The sequence below is a fragment of the Lissotriton helveticus genome, chromosome 3_1 (assembly GCF_964261635.1).
Source record: "Lissotriton helveticus chromosome 3_1, aLisHel1.1, whole genome shotgun sequence".
Classification (NCBI taxonomy): Eukaryota; Metazoa; Chordata; class Amphibia; order Caudata; family Salamandridae; genus Lissotriton; species Lissotriton helveticus.
The window spans coordinates 666410991-666432749 of NC_136061.1; the positions used below are offsets into that span (position 1 = coordinate 666410991).

Here is a 21759-nt window from a genome sequence, read left to right on the forward strand (position 1 = left end):
GCTGTGCCTTCTGCACCATCTACTACCTCTATTCAGGTCCATGCAACGGTTTATGAGGATGATGACGTTCGCCCAGATCGGGAAGAAGGCGAAGTTGATGATGGGAACATGGTGAATTGGGATGATTATCAGATCCAGACACCGTCTCCGCCACCTTCGGCTCCAGGGGATTCTCCTCCTGTAGATATAGCTAGTTTTCACCTACTTATGGAGCGAGCGGCACTGTGCTTTAAGCTTCCTATGGTTCTGAAGGATGAGGACTGTTTTCTTTATGATTTCAAGAGTCAACCTTTTAAACAGTTCCGGACAGTGCCCATAATTGACTTCATTTGGAACGAGGGTGTCAAACTGATGCAGACGGCAAATTTATTTCCGGCACTTCTTCCTCGCTTGGAGAAGAAATATAGGGCACCCCAGGGTTCTCCAGCTTGCCTGGTAGCGCAACCTAAACCCGATTCCGTGATCACCCAGGCCGCACAGCGCCGTTCTAGGAATCCGTCTTCTCCTATTACAGCTCCTCCTGACTGTGAGGGGCGTCGTCTTGATGCCATTGGACGAAAATGTTCCACTATGGCTTCTACCACCGTGAGGGCTGCGAATTCTCTGGCCGTTCTGGGGCGCTACGACCGCCAGATGTGGTCGGATATGCCTTCTTTTATCGACCTCATTCCTGAGCCCACCAGAGCAGAGGCTCTCAAGATTCTTCAGGAGGAAGAGAGAGCATCATCTGAGATTATCGACTGCTCTGTGGACATTGCGTGCACTGGTTTTCGTCAGCTTGCGGGGGCAGCCGTTTTGCGTCGTCAGGGCTGGCTGCCTGCCACCTCTTTTCGCCAGGAAGTTCAGGCGAAAATCCTCAACATGCCCTATGACGGCTGTGAGAAAGTGCCATCTTTCTTGCCTTGGTATGCCCCCACTTTTTTCTGAACTGCTGATGTGCTTTAACTGAGTGTGCCCTGGGTCCCTGCAAATCAGGTACCCAGGGCCTGTGTTCCTTCCCTAAAACTGTACAGAAACAAAATACCGAATTGGCATCTCTGGCCACCTGTCAACCCCTAGTAAATGGTACCCTAGGTACCCAGGGCATGGTGACCAGAGAAGACCCCTGATGACTGCAGCACTGATTGTGCCATCCTCAGGGTCCCTGTACCTTGGCACCCACACACTGCCTTGACAGGATGAGTGCCTAAGTACAGAACCAAAACCAGATTCGACAGGGCACACATCCCTGTGTGCCCTGCCCACAGAACCCACTGCCTTGGCATCCCTCAGTCACCCCTCGAGCTGGGTGCCGTATGCCAGAGTTGAGGGCACGGGTGAATGAGCCCTGTGCCCCTACAGTACCCAGGGCCATTCCTGGGCACTGTAAGTGCAGTGATGCCATTAAGAGTATATGGTGCTGGGAGGTTGTCATTACGAACCCACAGCACCATAATGGCTACACTGGAGACTGACAAGTTTGGTATCAAACTTCTCAGCACATTAAACCCGCACTGATGCCAGTGTGGGATTTAATGTAACAAGCACGAGAGGGCATCTTAGAGGCGCCCTCCAAAATCCGAACCTACAATCCACGTCTGGGCTGAGTGGCTGCAGAGGCTGCCACACAGGAGACATGTTGCTGTACCCCTGGGTGTAGAGCCCCTCGCTTCCTGGGCCTGCAAAAAAGCACATCCTGTGCGAGGTGCTATGTCTCCTCCCCCAGGATGGACAGGGGGAAGCTTCAAAGGCATACTGCCTCTGAGAGCTTCTCCAGACCATTTGGTGTACCCAGCAACCAGCCCCCCACCAGGCCTACTCCCACCCTGGCAGGAAGACTGGCGGGAAAAACCACATCAGGAAGGGGGGGGGGTGCCAACTCCACCCCTCAGATGGAAGAGGCGAGGTAAAGCACGACCCCGGGCCCCCGGCCATCTTGTAGATGGGGAGCCCTACCCAATCCCAGCTAGGCTCCTGCCCCCCTCCCACAGGAGAGGAGCAGGTCAGGGGGTGTACTCACCCCGGGACAGGGACCCATTGGTCCCTGCCCTTGCCCTACCTGTAACGCCCCTAAATTCAGTATTTAGTGGCTCCCTGAACCTTCCTTCCTCAGATCCCGATAGAAAAAAGAAGCAAGAAGATAAAGAAGAAGAAGACCCGCAGCGCAGCTGCTAACAACAGGACAACACCAACTGACTTGGCCCCAGCCATACCGGCCAGTTAATCCTGGAACCTGCTCCTGCCTGAACCCGGCGACCTTGACAGGCAGTGACCTTAGGACACCCAGAGGACCTGCCTGCCGTGACCCTCTCGACGATTGGGACTCCCTCCAGCAGAGGCTCTGCTGCAACAACCCACCTGGTGCCAGCCAGGAAGCTCCGGACCAGCCCACTCTGCACCAGCCGAGCCCGGGCCGGGCCAACCCGAACCAAGACCACGAGGACATCCCCCCGGCGACTGGGACCCGAAGTCCAGTGCCCAAAGACCCTCCTCGACGAACCAGCCGACACCTGCAGACTCAGAACCAGGGGCCACCCCAACCGCGACCAGCCGAAGGTAAGCTTTTCCGACACCCAAAGACACCCCTGCACCCGGTGCCCTCCAGCCCCCTGTGCCTCCCTTTGGGGTACCTACCTGTGCTCCAAGATCCCAACTTACCCCTCGAAGTGCTGGTCGCCCCTGGAGAGTCTCCGTCCCCGAGCCTGCAGCCTTTTTCCCTTTTGCAAGATCCTCATTGGATAACATTGAGCGCCCGACGGCTCAAAAGCACCCTGCACCCAGCCGCCCGAGTGCCGCTGGCTGCGACCTCTCTGTCCTAACTCACTTCCCCCCTTGCCCTGAGCAAGTGACAAGAAGAACAGCTCCCACAACCGCGTGGCCTGCGAGGCAGCAGCCACCAACCGAAGGCCCCTTTTTCTTCTAATGTGTTAATGCTACCTTGTCATTATGAAATGACGCCGTCAACGGAGCCACCGGCGAACGGAGCCGCTGGCGCCGAAACAGCCGTTGACGGAGCCGTCGTGGACGAGGCTCTCTTCACAGCAAGCGTCGATGAAGATTTCGATGTCGACGAGACTACCTTTCTGGACATCGACGAGGAGATTGGAATCGTCGACGAGACAGATTTGAAGCTCACACACACCATCGTCGACACTGACGACGTCGACGCAGCCGCCGTCGACCACCCGCTGGCACAAGTAGTCGTCAGAGAGCTGGAGACGGCAGATTTCGTCGTCGGAACGACCGTTGACGCTCCCGTCGACGATTTAGCACGTTTTTTAGAGGAAACATGCGTAGAAGGAGCCGTGGACGACTGAGAGTCAGATCTCGAGGGCGAAGGCGTAGCAGGAGGAAGTGGAAACACAGCAGGAGCCTTCTGAAGTTGAAGTTGAAGTTTCCTCTTCTTCAGGAAAGGAGATGGCAAATCCTGCCCACTGCTATGTTTAGAAGTGGCTCTAGAAACACCTGACGCAAGGCTTTCTGCATCAGAAAGAGGTGAATCCTTATCCTTCAACCTCTGCAACCACAGGAGGAGACGCCCTTCCCTGTCCATAAGGGTTTTTGTTGAGAAAGTCCCGCAAATCTTACATTTTCCTACCTCATGCTCTGGATAGAGGCAGTAAATACACTTCTTGTCTGGGTCCTCTAAGAAGAGCCGCAGTTTCCCACAAGAACCACATGGGTGAAACAAAGACTTCTTACTTGAAGACATCCCAGAAAAAAACTGTAGAAATCCATAAAAAAGTTGAAAACTGAGCAGAGCTCAGGAAGACTCCCTTCACACGAAGTGTGGTAGAAAATCTGAGGGTCTGAGCCTCTGAGGAGAAGGTTCTAGAGGGGTGCTTGCGCCTGATTGGCTGTAGTTTGGACTAACATAATGACATGGATATGCTATAAAGGTGTTTTTTCTTCTAATGTATTCCTATGTGTTAATGCTACCTTGGTACTTATAAGTATTTATGGTTTTTGGAATGTATGTCATTATGTTTCTGTATACATATATTATTGCTTTTATTACTATTTTATTTACCGTGGGGCTCCCACTTCGACGACGGGGAATATTCAAGCATGTGAATCTATGAAAGACACCAATACTGGAGAACCACCGTTTACAGGTAAGTAACAATTGTTCTTGCGCCTCGCTGAGAGAGAACAAAACACTTACTAAAGAAGAGTTTGCACAACAGATAAGTATATCTGTTATGACTGCATGATCTGATATAGAATGATCTGATTAAACTGCCTGTCAGTTCCTTATTGCGGGTTTTCATCGTGACCTGAAGAACCCTCTGTCCAAGGACCGCCCGGTAGAGTCTCTAGTTGCTCAAACATGCCTCTCACTCGCATCTGTAAGCAGGATGGTCCTCTGGTGATCCACTTATGAGTCCCTTTCATTCAGTCTAATACAGCAATTTGAAGTAGGGGAAGAGAGTCTGGCTTTCATCGAAACCCTATTCACTTCTGCAGTATCAGAAGCTCTGTATAATTGTGATGCGCAATGCAGTCTAATCTTCCTCGGTTAGAAGCAGCCCGCCACAGTTCCTTAGCATGAAAGTTCCACCCTCCCTGTCCCTAATCCATTTAAATTTTCACAGGCCCAGAACTGGGACCTCAGAACTTGAAATTTTCATTCTGTTTCATACCTGCTGTTTTAAATATAAACAAATGGAATGTGAAATGTTTCAGCAGGTTCATCTGAAAGAGATTTTCAGTCAGAATGATGACCATAGATAGACATGACTGCGATGCAGATTTGTGAACTTCTGTTACTATGAGAGGCGCTCATGCAGCACACATGATCCTATTCTAGTGCTTGTGTTTGCATTGGTAACATCAAGGCTGTTGTCCTGCTATGAAGTCTTCCGTGACTGACCAAAGAAACTGAGTCACAATAATGGGTTAAAATATGATACCAACAGTATAATAAGATGCCACAGGTTGCTACATTGTTTCAGAAGTTATCTTTGATGCAAGTACCGAAGCACTTCAGAAGCAGTGCCGAAGCAACACATGGCGCAGTAATACATAAATGCCTGTAATAACTGACTACAAATGCAGTGTTTGGGCTTAAATGACACTGGAATTCTGGTTGTGTCCATTTTGTCCTGAACCCTACACATGTTGTAGCGACTCCTCAGCTGCCAGGAAGTCATCCACCTGAACACAGTAAGGAGAAACTGGCTAAGATGTTTGTGTTCGATCTTGCCAACAAAGGCAGTCGCTCATTTGCCCATGATTTCATGTCCTTCTCTGGACATCTTGCTGAATCGTCCTTGCCAGTAGACATTAACAGTAGCTACCTAGCAGTCTTTGGGTCCTGTAGGAGCATTCTTGAGAATCCTGATCTTCTTCCAACACCAGGCATTATATAGCAGGCCTTATACACCTGTTTCTCCGTTCAGACATCCTGTTAGTTCAGATTTGAATCTGGTCCTGCCAGAATGTTGCACAAACCCTTTTAACTGGTGTTCTACTCTGACGTATTGTTTTTCTTCCCGGAGGGCAGCTTTTCTATTTGTTATACTTCTGCAAGTTGCATTTACAAGCCTCCTGAACCTCAAAACCATGCCATGTGTTTGATAGGGACAATTCGCCCTACCTTTGTTCGCATGGTGTTGACATGAATTCCTCCTGAATGAGGACATATTTTCCTACCTTTCTTTTTGCACCCACACATTTTCTTGTTTTGCTGAGGAAACACTGCACAACTCCAGTAGCTGGTATGCTTTGTATTTTTACCTCGATGGATGAAGATACTTTATTGTACAGATCATTTGGTTTTTCTGGAAATTATGTCAGCCAAGCTGTGTTTAAGATCAGTATTGATAGAGGGATTATGTCCTTCATTTTCATGAGCCCAGGGGAGACCACTATCTGGTTACGCTCTTCAGCTTCTTCCTGGAGCGATGGATCATTTGGTCTTCAGCTCTGCTGAATCTCTTTACCTAGAACTTAAATGTCCTGAATCTCAGTTTGCCTCCATTTTTTAATCTCTTGCTGTGGAACATACCCACAAATTGTTAATGGAAGCCAGTAAGGACAGAGGAATAGTATAACGTTGCTTTCGTGGTATTGTATTGCATCCACCAGCTTCTTAGCCATGAGCCAAAAAGAAATCTGGATTGTCTTCATTTAAATAAAGGAACTAGTGGGTTTGAGAGTCATGCGAGTGTCCTCATGCATGGGTTGTAGGTCTTCCTGCTTATGATGTATGCTTGTGTGTGAAGTACCTGGAGCGCAGAGTAGTTTCAGATCCAGCTATCAGGTGGCATTGCAACCACACTATAATAGGAGCACATCTACAAACTAGTAACAAGGTCTGCATAAAGGTAAGTGTATCCTTTTATAGTTCTACATCTTTTTTACTTTCACAATCTATACATAATCCTACCATCTACTCAGGGGTTAATTTAAAATTTGTTTTATTTTCAGTTGATAAGAAACGCAAATAACCGGTGACTGGTGTGTTTGTAATCAGACTCAAAGTATAATGTTGACTGGAGCCAACCCATTTCTGCCAGAATTTTGTAAGAGTACTATTTTTGGATTGCTCTGTAATGATACAGAACAGACTTTCTATAAATTGGATTCAGGACGGCTCTCCGCATTAATTCGATTGCACAAAGCTATTGTGATTTTCTTTTGATTGTTCATTAACTACTGTAGGCCTAAACAATATTTGAAAAACTCCTCTAACACTTCCCACTAGCATTAGTGGCTCGTACTTTCTGATGGCTACATCTTTGCTCAGATTCCTCATTTTATGAGCTATTCCTTCTGGCCTCAGACCGGCCTGAAGAGCATTTCCTCAGCAATGGCTCCGCTGCACTGCCCAGTGATGTTATGCAGCTCCAGCCACAATCGTACCTCCGCTCATGATGTCACAGGGGACTTAGATACTAAATCGCACCCTGGCATTAGTTTCATTTTTCCCCACATCTCATTGATGCTTGTCTGGCGTGCTCACTCTCTGTCCACTGTCGTAATTCCTTAGCATTTTGACAGCAATTAGGACAAAGCCTCCTCCAAAATATTCAGGTTTCAAGCCTTGTCACAGGTGCTATAAGATGATGTTCCTTTCAGATCTGCGTGACAACTCAGAACATTACAGAGCATACTGCAATTATTGTGCCTCCGAAGGCCAATTGGCCACATATCAGGAGGCCAGTTTTTTTGATCAGAAGATGCCTAACAGAGTTCCCTCACCCACAGATAAGTCACCTTTATGATGCGTACTTGTATCTGCAGACTCCTCTACTCATAAATCTCTCCAGGTGCCTAACAGAATCTGGAAAACCTCTGCAAACTAATGCACACTGTGCAAACTAATGCACACTGATTGGTTGTGCCATCAGCCTCTTTCACTTCTCAGTTGAAACTCCAGACATGAGAACATAGAACCTGATATAGGCGTCACTCCCATGCACTGATGTCAGTTCTTCTTTTACCACCCCCTTCAGCCTGCCTCTAGAACGCTGCTCCTACCGATTTTGGTGCTTTACTACAGCTCTTTTCAAACAAAATTGTGTCATGTGTGCAGGGATGTTGTCCCCAAAGACGACAAGTTTCAAACTTTTGCATGTTTTGGAAGCAGATTTCAGTAATGGATTCTCAACATCTGCTTGTGGTGCCTAGTCATCAATCATGACTTCAAGTCCTGTGACAAATGCTTTAGGATGCACTTAGATGCTATCAGAAAACAGGTCAACAAACTCAGTCGCTGGGCATACAAAGCAGGGCATATCAGTTCCAGATCACAAGGTTGTTCCCTTTCTTGATTGCTTTAATTAGGTAAGTTGAATTAGAGGGCAAGGCACAAGATAAAAAAGAAGCAAAGAAAAGGGAATTGTGGGTTTTATTTACATCCAGGTGATCTCTGGAGAGGAGTCACAGTCTGCATTGCAGAAACCCCACACTGGTTATGCCTGCTTCTTTGGACCAAATGGTGACATTGGAGCTGATGAGCTCCAAATGCCATTGGCTATCATCAGCTGCATAGAAAGTTGAACCCTTCAGAGAGGCCATGTTGCAGCTATTCAGAATTATTAAAATTCCTTTTGGTGCCCCTTATGGACCTACAGACATGAAGAGGGCTCTGAGAGAATTTCTGCCAACTGGACCTTCCTCAGCACCAAATGAGCCTGGAGGAAGTCAGTCTGCACCACCTCCAGTTGCTTCCCAGCTCCTGGATTCTTCCTTAGCTAGTATTCAACCATTGTCATACACGCACCCAGTTATGGAGAAACATCCTGTCCCCGCTACCCCACCCACTGTTTTGCTGCAAAAGCGCAAGTGGATGGAGGTTATTATGTGCCTGATCTTTTCCGAATACAATGGCTTCAACCTGCCCAACATGATGACCAAGAAGCAGCGGATAACTTGCTATCCCAGCATTATACTAATGCTCTGGAATATCTCGATTTGGAGCGTGCCCTTGCCTGGTGTTGGATACTTCTCCTGAATCTGTTTTAGATTGCCCTTTGGGACTTCTGACCAAAGGTAGTGCTTTTTTCACAGTTATGGTTAGGAGGGTGGCTGATGGGTTCAAGCTCTTCCTTCCCAATGAGGAGATTAGGGCGAATCATCTTACAGATCTATATTTTGCAACATGGATTCTAGATGTTGGTGGCTCTCTGATCTTTTAACGAGGTTCTGGTTGACTCGATTACACCAGCGTAGTCTAAATGTTTTTTGCTCCAGCAGTGAAAAGCTGCATTGTTAGGCACCACACGTTCCTGGTGACCCTAATTTTTTAATACAGAATCTCACTCCTGAGAGCTTTGTGGTGCAGTCCTCCACTTGCAACATGAATCCTAACTCACATTGATGCAGTGGACAAAAAGTTTTTCTTTAGGCAGCCTAGCACTGAGTTATTGAACTGCCATGTACCTTTTGGGTGCTACATGAGGCATGGAACTTCTTCCTGTGTATCCTGAAGATGCAGGATGCAGCTAAAACAACCGACGATGGATTGTCGACATTTTAAACTGATAGTAGAATTGTTGGGTCTCATCAGTACTAGGTCATCTGTTTAAAACACCCCAGAGGTTTCATGGAGTAAGTGTAATTCATGGCTGATGTAATCGAATACATCAACCAGGTAGTTCTCCTAATTACAAATCAGCAACAGGGCAGAATCACTGAACAATATACTTCCACAACTGTGATCCAGAAACTATTTCTGCATGAATCACGATAGCCACTTTCCACTGCTTTTCTTCTGTAAATGCTATTGATGACCTTGTCTTGATGAAATTCAAGAATTTTACTACCTGCATTTGCCTCGGCCGATTCCACTTCTATAGCCATGTTGTACAGTAGCACAGCTGCTGTGCAGGATTGTTGAAAGTAAAATGACAAAACGTCTATGCCGCGGCTAGTGTTGAAAGTGTCATAGCTCTTTTCTTTTTAATTCAAGTTTTACCATGCAGCACAGCAGCTGTGGTGCTGAAAAACATGGCTAAAACATCATTAACAAAGCCAATAGATCTGGGATATGCAAGACCTATTGGCTTTGCAAGTGTTTGTTGTAACAAGTATTTGCTTGTAGACAAGCGTTTATGGTTTTTCCTGCAGACGCTCACAAAGCGTGCAGCATGAGTACAGATGACGTGTGTCAGTTTTCTCTCTTAGATGCTGGTGATGTGCTGCTTTGGCTTGTTTAATGAGTTTGTGCTTTATGTGGGGAGATTGGCTGTGGCTGTATTCAACAAATCACTAAGTTGTGGAAGAAAGATGATTGCACACAAAGGCATGCTCACCACACTTAACAATCGTCCCAATAACTGAGCACACAAATTCTCCCTTTTACCAGTGTCACCAGAAAATGTGCTTTCTGATTGAGAATGCTTGGAAATACTGGCTTGTTTAAAAAAATAATGTTTATACATTCTGATAGACATCTAGCCGCAGATTCCTTAACTTAGAATATACCCAGGTGTCCGACTGGATCCTGAAAACTTTCCGCAGCAGCACCTCTACGCGCCGCCGCACTGCTCCCCCCTGACGACGCCCACGGACGTGACATCAGCGGAGCCATATATGCCCCTCCCAGCACGCTGATGTCAGTTTTCTTCTTTCCCGCGTCCCAACGTGGATCATGGAAAACCAGCGGTTCCGTGGCCTGTTTTTTGGGCCTTCTCGACTCCTTCGGCATCACGGAACAGTGTGCGATGCCTTCGGGCTTTAAGGCGTGTGAGACCTGTGCGCGCCAGATGTCTCTCACGGACCCGCAAGCCATCTGTATGTGGTGCCTGGGAGTGCACCACGACTCCAAAGAGAGCGACGCCTGTCAACAAATAAAACCCCAGTCCTTGAGGGTGCGTCGTATGAAATTGCTGGCCGCACGGCTGTCCGACCTGGCACCTTCGCGCCACCGTTCTCCATCTCGGGATAGGGCCCGTTCCCGAGGTCTTTCCTTTGGATGTCGTTCAGAGGCGGGTAAGCACAAGCGTAAGTCGCAGAGGTCTTCCTCCCATACACGTGATGCTGGTGCCCGTTCCTCTCGCTCCTTGCCAGGCACGGGCATCCAGCAGTCGTCTCCGCCATACCCCCCCTTCCCGGGAGTTGGAGTGACACGGACCCAAATGGAGGCTTATTCAAAGGCACTCCACTCTTTCTTTGGGTCACCCCCTCTCCCTCGTGCGCCTTCGGGTCCCACAGAGGTGGAAGGCATCCATATCGGGTCCTCGCCGGCGGATTCGTCCTTGGGGCCGCCTGTATGCGTCGACTCCGGTTCCAGAGTTGATGGGATGCCAACGGGACACGGCCCAGAGGGCCAGCCCACCCCATAGCCCTGCGCTGACGTCAAAGTCTTTTCTCCCCGCATATTGCAGTGGGATCCCTGTCGGACGACGCCCAGGCCGAGTCCCTTCTGCAGGTCGTTGACGTCGATACGACTCCCACTCGGCATCGGTTGACGCCGGCGTCTGCGCCTCCTCTTTTGCTTGAGGTTAACGTTCCTCTGGACTCCTCGGATGTCGATACGACTCCGACAAGGTATCGGTCGACATCGTTTCCAGCAGTCTCCTACCGACGGTTTATTGTCGCCTCCCAGAATGGCGACTGAGGCTAGTGCTGCCTAAGCATGGGCTATTCACAGGACAGCAGCTATTCTTTGATTTCAGCCCCCTGTGGTTTCCCTGCGTTCTGATCCTTTACTGGATCTTCTCCACATTAAGCCTATTGAGGTGGAGCCTGTGCTACTTCTTGGGGGATCTTTATTTGATATGTTGCATGGCACATGGGCGAGGCCGAAGGTGAATAACTTCTTCTCTGAGTACCTACCAGTGGCCTTTCAGAGCCACATTGACACATCGTGAACTGCAAGGTTGTAACATATGCATACCTTTTTGAGGCACTTTCCAGTATTTGTATTAAAGCTGATGCCCAGTTTGGTCAGGCCATCTTAAAGAATACTTTTTGTTGTACCACTTTATCCATCTAAATACTGAGTGATTGAAACGCTTCCCAGGTGTATGGGGAAAAGTGCTTTGATGACATACATGTAGGCCAAAATCAGTTTGCCTGTAAACTTCTATATGCTTAATTTGCTGGCCCAACAAATTGATGTAGTTTACCCCTATTCCTCTCTGCTCTGTCTTCACATGGTAGACAGAGAGAGGGGGATCTGAGAACGTAAGGCTTTGATATGTGGGAGTCTTTTCAGTGCTAAGGTGTGTCGTCTTTTATAGTCCTAAAACAGGAAGGATGTTCCAGGTCAATGAAACATGTGGAAGAGCATACGTTACTATCATTAGTAAATTACCCTCTTTATATAGTCGCTTGGTTGGAGGTAATACTGTTCCGTTACTTTGTTGAGATGTAATGACTGTGTAAGATTCTGATGGGATATGGAATGTGTAAGCGATTGTGTTGTGTTGTCTCGAAGAATCACCTCGGCTGTGAGATCCAGGGCTCTTGCAGACCAGATCTGTTGTTTTTTTTAACCATGGAATGATTCTGTATGTACAGCTATTTAACAAAAATGAAGTAACCACAAACCTCTAAATCCAGTGATTTTTCAGAGCTGGTTCACCATAAATATCAAATACAGCCCCTTTGCCCGGGGTAAAATCTGAACGGTTGGTGTACCTTTCACTACTGGCCTGAATGTCCACTTACCAACAATGTTTCAGTCCCGGTGTGTGACGATGCTGTTGGTTGTTGATTTGTGGCTGCAAGATCCTAGAGACTTAAACTTGAGATGCACATCTAACCTCAGTGTTCCAGCCAGTGTGTCTGCCATGCTTTTTTTGTCTCCTTTCTCTGTCTTGCACAGATGCTTTTGTGCTGCATGGGCTCTTAGCCTGCTTGGATGCTTACTTTCTCTGATAACACTCGAGTGTGTAACCTAGGTGCTGAGCAGCTGACTGCGCCATCATTTCATATTTCATAACAGCATTGCTGATGACTTTTCTCATACCTTACCCAGCAAATAGCATTATACAGGTCAGAGCCATTGAAGTATGGGGGGTGAGATGGGGACTATTCTCATCCATTGCCCCTATTGATCCCAGGCCAGGGTGTCGGTCTCTCTTCTGTGATACCCAGAGAAGGACAGGATCAGACTTTCACTCAGTACACAAGCTCTCTCGGGGGAAAGATTACTGCTGCTTGCATACCAATTTCTCCCTAATTGCACGAACATGCCATCTCTTTCCAAACTGGCAGTCCTTGTCATTTATCTTTCTATAGTTTACTCCCTTTACCATCCTTCGTAGTCTGCCACATTTTCACCAACTATATGTATATATATCCTCCTACGGTCCTCTTTAGGAATTCTTCAGTCTGAGGGGTATCATTGACCACCGCATATACCCTTACTCTTGTCATTTTAAAGAACCTTTGAGGCTGGGCGTGGTGTCACTGACTATGTAGAGCTTCTTTACCCACTCTTTAGGGACCTACTAGGCTGAATGGGTCAATAAATCCATATAAGCCATTTCAGGTTTTTCTGTGTGACACTCCAGTCTGGAACAGTAACAGAGACCCCCTTTCTGAGGAGTCCCATTAACCATTGTATAGCCCTTTTTAGACCCTCCAGCTTATAGTTGTCACTGAGCCCTTAAGCCCTTCTTTAGCCCATGATTGGGATGCACTCCAATCCTCTCTCAGCCCCCTCAACACCTATCCCCTTCATTTCAGGTGTCACCTTCCTCTTATCAGCTTTATGACATTGCAAGTGTTTGGGTAATTGTGAGCACCATTTGCTTGGCAATCTGGGATACGGCTCTTTCATTCAAGGGTGTCTGCTAGGAGCCTGAGGGCAACCACTCATGTTCCTAACCACACTTTCCGGGATTTATTTTCTAGGTAACGCCACAAAGCGCCAAGGTGAAAAGGACTACCTTCCATTCCAGTCGGACATCACTCACTGGAGAAGCTGCCTGCTGTGGCACGCCAGTGTCTTCTGGTGCCAAACCCAGCCGTGCTGGTGAGTTGATAGGAATAGTTTCTGCTGGAAGAAGCTCTTAAGGTATTCAGGGTTTGAGTGATGGTAAAGATTCTTCCACTCAGCATCAGAGCAGGAGTAATGGCTACAGAGTAAGTTTGCCTAGTCGCTTGTTTTCCAGATAGGTTCTCTCTGTGTATAACCAGCGCCGGTTGAGTTTTTACCTCGCCCTGTTAGCATTCTCGGCTCTCCCTCGAAGACACTTGTTCAAATTCCTATTTCCTGCAGGTGCATTTAAGGCTGCAGAGTTAAAGTGCTTCCGGACAAGGCTAACTCTGTTTCATTTGCCAATCAATAGTAATCCTCTTGACCCCTCTCGCTATTGCCCAATACTATGATGACCCCTTAATCACAGGGAAGCTCCAGGTTCCGGCTGACTGACCTGCCAGACTGACCCGAGTTCCTGCCCACAGTCCTAAGCATTCAAGTGTGATTCAGCTCTGGATGAGTCATCCTGCCAGGACTATTTTAAAGATCTGCGGGCACATCGTCCACATGAGTTTCAAAACCCAGCTGTGTTAGTTGGCATTTAATTTACTGATAAAGATGTCGACAAGCCTGTATCGTGCTCCACTGCAGCATTCAGTGCACCCCACACCACATCTACCCTATAAAACCAGCTACAGGTGCTGCATCCATTATCCTATGGATGGTGGAAGAGAGCTCTCCAAGCCTATCCTCTGTTGAGATGTTTTTAAGGGAAGTTTACTCCTACAAGCAGAGCCTCCCGTTCAGGTTTGAGGGGTTTAATTCAGAGTTATAGCAGAGAAAAAGAGGAAGATCTCAATAGTTAAACTTTTCCTTGTGGCAGTGAGCCTTTCCCTGTAAAGCATAAGCTCCTAGAAGCGGGCTCCTCTCCTGTAATGCATCAACACTCTGAGGGCTTAAGCTTTCCATCCACAGCAGTCTCTAGGACAGGCTTCTCCAATGAGTAGTGTGAGCTCTTCAGCTGCCTACAAGTAGCTCCCCTGTGTGCAGCCCAACCTAATAAAGTAGAAGCTTTTGTTTGATCAAATTAAATAAGTTAACCGAAATTGGAACTGATAAGCCGATGGGTGAATTTCCAAAATATAAAGCTGATATTTGAGTGATAAATCATGTGGTGTTGGGAAGCTTTATTGCTAATATTATCACCATGGTGCCTGGGCCACTTAAGCTATGACTGCTATGTACTAGCTACATGAAGGCATTCCAAATTGACAAAACCTTTTTTTACATTACTTCTAGCTACTCTGCCTGATTCAGAGGTGTGGGTAATTTTACATAATCTTGTCTGATCTATCATTATTACAACACTAATGATATTGGTTGCTCTGGATGATTGTTATTGATCATAAGTAGCTCTAATAGCAGAAAAGGTTGGAGACTCCTGCTCTAAGCCTGTCGTACAGTAGTCTTGAATGGGCCATGGGCCCTGTAGTCTGGATGCCTTCTCTTGCTCAGTCTATTCTACAAGATGGTTTATGTGTCTCTTCATATTTCAGACCCCAAGAAGACGCCGAGCCGACCAGCTAGTCGTGCAGGAAGCCGCGCCGGGAGCCGTGCTAGCAGTCGGCGGGGGAGCGACGCCTCTGACTTTGACCTATTGGAGACGCAGTCTGCCTGCTCAGATACGTCCGAAAGCAGCGCCCAGGGAGGCCTCGGCAGTTCCCGACGGGGTACCTCCAAACCCTCCAAGATCCCGACCATGTCGAAGAAAAGCACTACTACCACCCCACCTAAGACGCCGGGCACCAAGAGATAATACTGACCACAAGGAAGGCGCTACTTCCGGACACTTTTTTTTATCACAACGATGTGCACTTGGATGTATATTTATTCGAGATAGGGAAAATTATATTGTTAAAAGTGTAAAAGAAAAGTTGTGTTAAAAGCTGCCTTATTTGTTTTTGTTTTCATGTGGATATTTATGTAGGTAAAATTCCCCTCTGTGCCGTGTGGGGGATGTTTTCTGCCAGATCAAAATGCAACTGGAAGACGCTAAATTTCCAGGAAAAGAAGTTAAGGCGGAGGAACAAATTCAACATGCGGCTGCTGTACGCCGCAGGGCGTGAACGCTACAGCCGAAATATGCACCTTCTTAAATATGGCTTCCGCACAGGCATAATGGACAATACCCCTGCTGCGGGACCCCGGGGGCACCCTCTGCAAATCATCCATGCCTCGAACAGGCACAGATATGGGGCGGTCTGAAGGGGGACTTTTTATCTTCTGATTGATTTTTAACAATGCTTTTACCTTGCAAGCGTGTCTTTATGAATGAATAGGACACACACATGGTAGAGTGTTACAGAATGCCATCTTCAGAGCCTCTTCTGCTTCAACTAGTGAGCTTTTAAAAGACTAACGAAGCAGTTCGACTTCAGGGATGGTTTTGAGCATTCGTGGACATTTTCTTCTAGTGAGTCACTTGCAGCACTCTGATATCGGGGCACCTGCTTATGTCACAGGACGCTGTATCAGATGTCCCTGGTAGGCCCTGATCTCGTCTTGTGTGCTCAACCTTAGGATCATCTGAGCAGTGGCGCTACCGGAAGGCACAACGGGGTGCTAGTGAAGAGAATTCTACTTCCAAACCATATTACACTTATTTATCTGCGTAGCTTTTCCCTCTATTTATTATTTAAACCATCATTCCACTTGGAGCAGATGAGCATACCTTGTGCACGTCCTACAGAAGCTGGACACTTGAACACTTGTCCGTTTGTCCCTTAACAGGTCCTCAGCACTGGTGCCGGCCGCTCACTTTTGTATGCTGCTTCTCTTTGTAATAAAATTAATTTGACAAAACTGACCATTTTGGGGGTATGTGAAAATGGAAATGGGCTATGTCGCTTTTATTATGTTTGGTTCTCCGAACTGACCATGTTGCTGTGTGATTCCCTCAGTTAGTTCAATTGAGGCAGAAACTGAAGCTGTACCAATGAATTCTTTCAAGGTAAACAACACATTTTGTATTAAAAAAATGCTTGCAGTAACAACACTCCTATTTGTCGGTCTGCTGTTTCGTGCAATTTTTGTTTGAGAATGCAAACCTACATCGTTGGGGTGGTTTGGACACCTACATGCATGCTGTTTTACAGAGAAAACATTGTGCCAGAAGATTAGTGATCACTCTGGGTTGATGAAAATTGCTGTGCTGTGGTAGTGGGTTGGCGCTATCACAGCCCCTGCTCACAGGCATCCACATCAAAGGCATCAGAACCCTCCTGTTGCCATGTGCTTTCCTCTACACTCCCACCCTCAAAACAACCCTTCAGCAAGGACTGACCAGTAGTTCCACTACTCCAGGATATTTAAAGGTTGCACTTGACTCATACTTGACTTCTTGAATGGTCACCTGCCACCTTGGCCTGACAGTGCACACCTGCTGCAGCTACACGACTTCCATTTTGCAAAGATACCAGCACACGGGTCAAGTCTGATAGAGACATCTAGCCGCAGATTCCTTACCTTTGAACTTCCAGGTGTCATGCTGGATCCAGATTTTTTTTTAAACTTCTTTTGGTGTGCTACGGATGTCTAGCAAGAAGACCTCAGGGTTCAAGCCATGCGGCGCCTTTCACTGTGCCATGTCGGTTACAGTACCCCACTTAGTGTGTCTCCTGGCGCCTGGAGCTCGACCACGACACAAAGTCGTGCTCCGATTGCCGTGCCATGGCGCCGAAGGCTTTGAGGGAGCGGTCCCTCAAGCTGATCGTGGCCCGGCACCACGGAGGTCGCCTCGACTATCTCGATCCCTGTCTCTATCGAAAGGAAGGTCCGAGCACTGCTCCGGTGGATCGAAGTGTTCAAAGTTCGGTATTTGGCAACACAAAAAGTTGAAGCATGCTTCGACTTTGCCCCAACCATCACGTGATGAGATGTAGGATCCTTGGCGTTCGAGGCCCCGGGGTGCCTGGGTCGACTGCATTTCCCTCCCTATCCGGGGCCAGGCGCAACCCCCGTCCAACTTAAAGTTTTATGTGGGCCATGTTTGGGTGGCCTGACCCTGCCGGCGAGCCCTCTAGCCCCGCAGGTTTAGATGAAGGACGAGTCCCTGTGGTTTCTGCTCCTTCGGCCCCGGCATCAGGGCCTCCTACTGGACCCATTCCCAAGTCTGGACGGGCGCCAGCCGTACCTCAGCAGTGACCTTCCCTGGCACCGCATCCGCCGCTGAGGTTCTCAATGGCGCCTCCCCAATCCTCATTCCGGATGACCTGGAGAGTGTAGGGCATCCAGCGGCGCCGATGGAGGCATATGGTTCCATGCTGTTAAACCTGCCCTATTCTGAAAGTTAAGAATGGATGAGAAGGATTGGGAGGGGGAGCAGGATCCATTAGAAATCCTGCAACATAAAGACATAGATGGGTATGAGGAACTGGGTTATGCCAGTGGTCTAGACACCTCCCCAGACATGCTGACTCCCCCTAACCTGGCTATGGAGGAGGGGGGCATCATTTGCTATGGTGGTGCGTAGGGCTGTGGAGATGTTGGACCTCCAGCTCCCTACGGTGGCAGTCAAGACTAACGTGATGACAGAGGTCCTGCAGCCTAGTGTCTCCACCTTGGGACCCTAGCTGCCTTTCAATGAAGCCTTAACAGACATTCTTCTGGGCACCTGGTCCAAGCCCAGCACAGAGGTGCCTCTGAACAGAACGATTGCCCGCCACCTTCGCCCTGCACCGGGCGACCCAGCTTTCCTTATTGTCCACCCCACCCCATTTCCTGTGGCGCATTATGTTCCGCATCCCTGGATAGAGAATCCAAAAGACTGAAAAGCTTTAGGAAGAAAATATTCTCTTGTGCTGGACCGGATTCTGCTGTCCCAAGCTATTTCAGACGGGAGAGATGCACCGAAGTTTTCTATTCGAGCTAGGTAGAGCGATTTCCACATCAATGGCTGCACGTCGCCAAACCTGCCTGAGGATGTCTCATTTTTCAAGGGATGTCCAGGCAAATCTTATGGACTTGCACTTTGATGGCTCCCGTCTCTTTGGAGACAAAGCAAATACGGCACTTGAGTGTTTTAGGGACTCGCGGGCTAAGGCCAAGTCCTTGGGCCTCACAACAACATCCTGGCCTGTGTTTGCTTTTTGCTCCTTTTGTGGCTATGGAAGGTGCTACCAACCGCGCCAACTCTATTCCAGCCAGAGGGCCTATATGTTCAGCAACTTCTGCAGGGCCATGGACGCAGTTCACCGTGACCCCGAGGATCGGGAGGCCAGAAGTCGAGCCAAGCCACAATCCCCTCCTCCACTGCAAAACACTCCTAGTCCGATCCCCCAGGACCCTTCACGTCCAGTTGGTGGCAGAAAACGCCATCGTCTCCACCACTGGCGGAACATCACCTTCGACAGGTGGGTGCTGCAAATAGTCAGAAGGGGCTACTCCCTCCTCTTAAAGACTACCCCTTCATCCATGTCTCCAGTTTACGATCAGCTGACGGAGGATCACCGTGCCCTACTCCGTGAGGAAGTCAAAATTCTCTTGGCCAAGGAAGCTATAGAAAGGGTTCCCTGGCCAGAAATAGGCTGTGGTTGTTACCCCTGCTATTTTCTGGTTCCAAAGAAGGATGGAGGTCTTCGTCCTATCCACGACCTCCGAACCATCAACTACTTCTTCAAAAAGGAGAAGTTCAAAATGCTCACCCTTGCTCAGGTCAAGTCTGCCATGGACACGGAAGACTGGATGGTAGCGCTGGACATGCAGGAGGCTTATTTTCATATCCCTGTCCTGCCTGCCCATAGTCGCTACCCGCGGTTCACTGTGGGACACGAGCACTTTCAGTTTACCTCACCAGTGCCCCTCGGGTGTTCACCAAGGTGATGGCGGTGGTCGCAGCTCATCTGCAGAGATCAGGGGTTCCAGTCTTCCCCCCCCCCACCCCCCACCCCCATCTCGACTAATTGTTGCTGAAGGCGGGCTCGTTCAAAGCAGTTGTCTCCCATCTCCAGACTACGGCGAACCTCCTGCATTTGTTGGAGTTCACATACAATGTGCAGAAGTCACACCTGATTCCCTCTCAGACGCTCCCTTTCATCTGAGCGGTTCTGGACATGGTGCAGTTTCAGGCCTATCCTCCCGAACAGCGAGTCCAGGATATTCAGGCTATGATTCAGATGTTCCAGCCTCTATGCCTCTATCCTGGATTTTTGTGAGAATGACTCTGGGGCTGTTGGGCTTCCTGCATCGTGCTAGTGGACCATGCCAGATGGCCCATATGTACTGCGGGATCTGAAGTTCCAGTGGGCACAGCATTGTGGAAATCTTACCGACCTAGTTCAGATATCAGAGGGCACTGCGAAAGACCTGCAGTGGTGGCTGACAAACCACGTTTTGGTCAGAGGCAGACCCCTCTCCTGTCTCCAATTAGATCTCACAGTAGTGACGGATGTGTCTCCTCTGGGGCGGCCATCTGATAGAGGTGATCAGAGGACTCTGGTCTCCGGCAGAAGCCAGGCTCCATATTAACTTATTGGAGCTTTGAGTGATCCGATTGCCACTGAACGCTTTTTTACGGTCCAGCAAGGAATGGCTGGTTTAGGTGTTCTCAGTCAACATTACCGCCATGTGGTACTGCAACAAGCAGGGCGGTGTGAGTTTGTGGACTCTGTCAAGAGGCCCTGCGCCTCTGGGCATGGCTAGAACATCAGGGCATTTCCATGGTGGTTCAACATCTGGCCGATTCTCTGAACGCCGTAGCAGACAAACTCAGCCGACGGTGCCTTGCGGATCACGAGTGGCGTCTCCATCTGGAGGTGGTACAAGGTCCCTTTCAACGGTTTGGTGTGTTTGAGTTTTTAAGGCGACTTTTGCTTGGCGACGCTTTTCTTCACTAGTTGAATTCAGGCCTCATGTATGCCTTTATGCCCATACCCATCATATTCTGCCCAGAGTGCTCAAGAAGATCAGGAGTGACCGGCACAAGACGTTCTTGTGCCTCCAGGCTGGGCACGGAGAGTCTGATATCCCGAGCTTCTGGCAATGAGCATCGATCCTCCGAAGAGGTTGCCCCTTCAGGAGGATCTTCTGTTGCAGCAGCAGGGGAGGTTCCTCCACCCAACCCTGTCCAGCCTCCGCCTCCTTGCGTGGAGATTGAGCGACGACAGCTGACAGCTTTTGAAGTTCCTCCCGAAGTTTGCAAACTTATTCTGGCATAGGCGTCCCTCCACGAAGTCCGTATATGCTTGCTGATGGAAAAAAATATGTAACTATTGTACAGAAAAATCTATTGCCCCCTTATCTGCATCTCTGTCAGATGTTTTCCTTGGTCCAGCAGGGCCCTGCTCTGGGCACCCTGAAGGGCTTTTGGCCCTCGCAGATTTTCTAAAGCTACCAGATCAGCCTTCACTTTCTAAATCCCCTCTGGTGCAGAGATTTTTGCAACGGTTAGCCCACTTCTTTCCCCTTCTCCTTTTATTATGCCACAATGGGACCTTAATTTGGTTCTTACTTTTTTGATGTGTGTGCCATTTGAGCCTCTGTACAGCTGCCGTCTACTGTTGCTCACTAGCAAAACAGTCTTTTTGGTGGCTATTTGTAGCATTCAGGATAAATAGACAGCAGACTTAAGAAGAGTGCAGCTGAAGTTTATTCCCATCAAAGGATCCCATCCACCAGCTGGGCACGCAGTACCAACTGACTTCACATCCAAGCATTCACTAAGTAACAACTTTGACATATTCACATTCTAATCAATGATGTATCAGGAGCATACAAGTACAGTGGGAAATAGCGACAATTGCCATAGAGAGGAGAACTAGGAGATATCACACATCTCCCTCCTTTGACAAACTATGTACATGAGACAGTAGCAATGAGAACAGCAATTATGCATAATCGTTAAGATAACTAGGGCGCTTGATCAGTCTTGAAGATCGACGAGCATGCTCCAAGGTACCACTGTTTTGAAGAATGTAGTATCTGATAGAGACGACTAGCCGCAGATTCCTTCACATAGAATTATCCCCAGTCTGTATCTGGAATTTATTTTGCCACAGCATCCCTGCGCGCCAGGGGGATGGCATCACTCCACTCCTCCCAGGCGTTGTCTGCGTACGTGACGTCAGCGAGGTCACATAAGTCCCACCCCGGCGCACCTACGTCAGTTTTTTCTTTTTCCGTGTTCAACGCTGATTCGGATCATGCTCTGGGCCTGTTTAGGCCTTTCCCTGTTTTGTGTGTGTTGGGAACAGTGTGCGAATGCCTTCGGGCTTTAAGACGTGCTCGTCTTGTGGCCGCCTGATGTTGGCGACGGATCCTTGCCCCATCTGCATGTGGTGTTTGGGGGAACACCACGACTCCACTGATTGTGAGGCATGCCAGCAGGTGAAACCGAAGTCCCA

The 21759-nt window shown here is 48.4% G+C and overlaps 1 protein-coding gene across 4 annotated transcripts in view; it reads left to right on the top strand.

The window, feature by feature from the left end:
* MACF1 (microtubule actin crosslinking factor 1) overlaps positions 1-16415 on the top strand; it is a 990087-nt gene extending 973672 nt beyond the window's left edge. For 2 of the 4 annotated variants that reach the window (XM_078680764.1, XM_078680763.1), the window contains exons 94-95: positions 13294-13414; positions 14917-16415. In XM_078680764.1, the coding sequence (XP_078536890.1) occupies positions 13294-13414; positions 14917-15176 (381 nt within the window). In that variant the 3' untranslated portion in view covers positions 15177-16415. The remainder of the gene's footprint in view (positions 1-13293; positions 13415-14916) is intronic. The other 2 variants (XM_078680765.1, XM_078680766.1) reach the window with 1 other exon arrangement.
* Positions 16416-21759: the final 5344 nt, after the last annotated feature.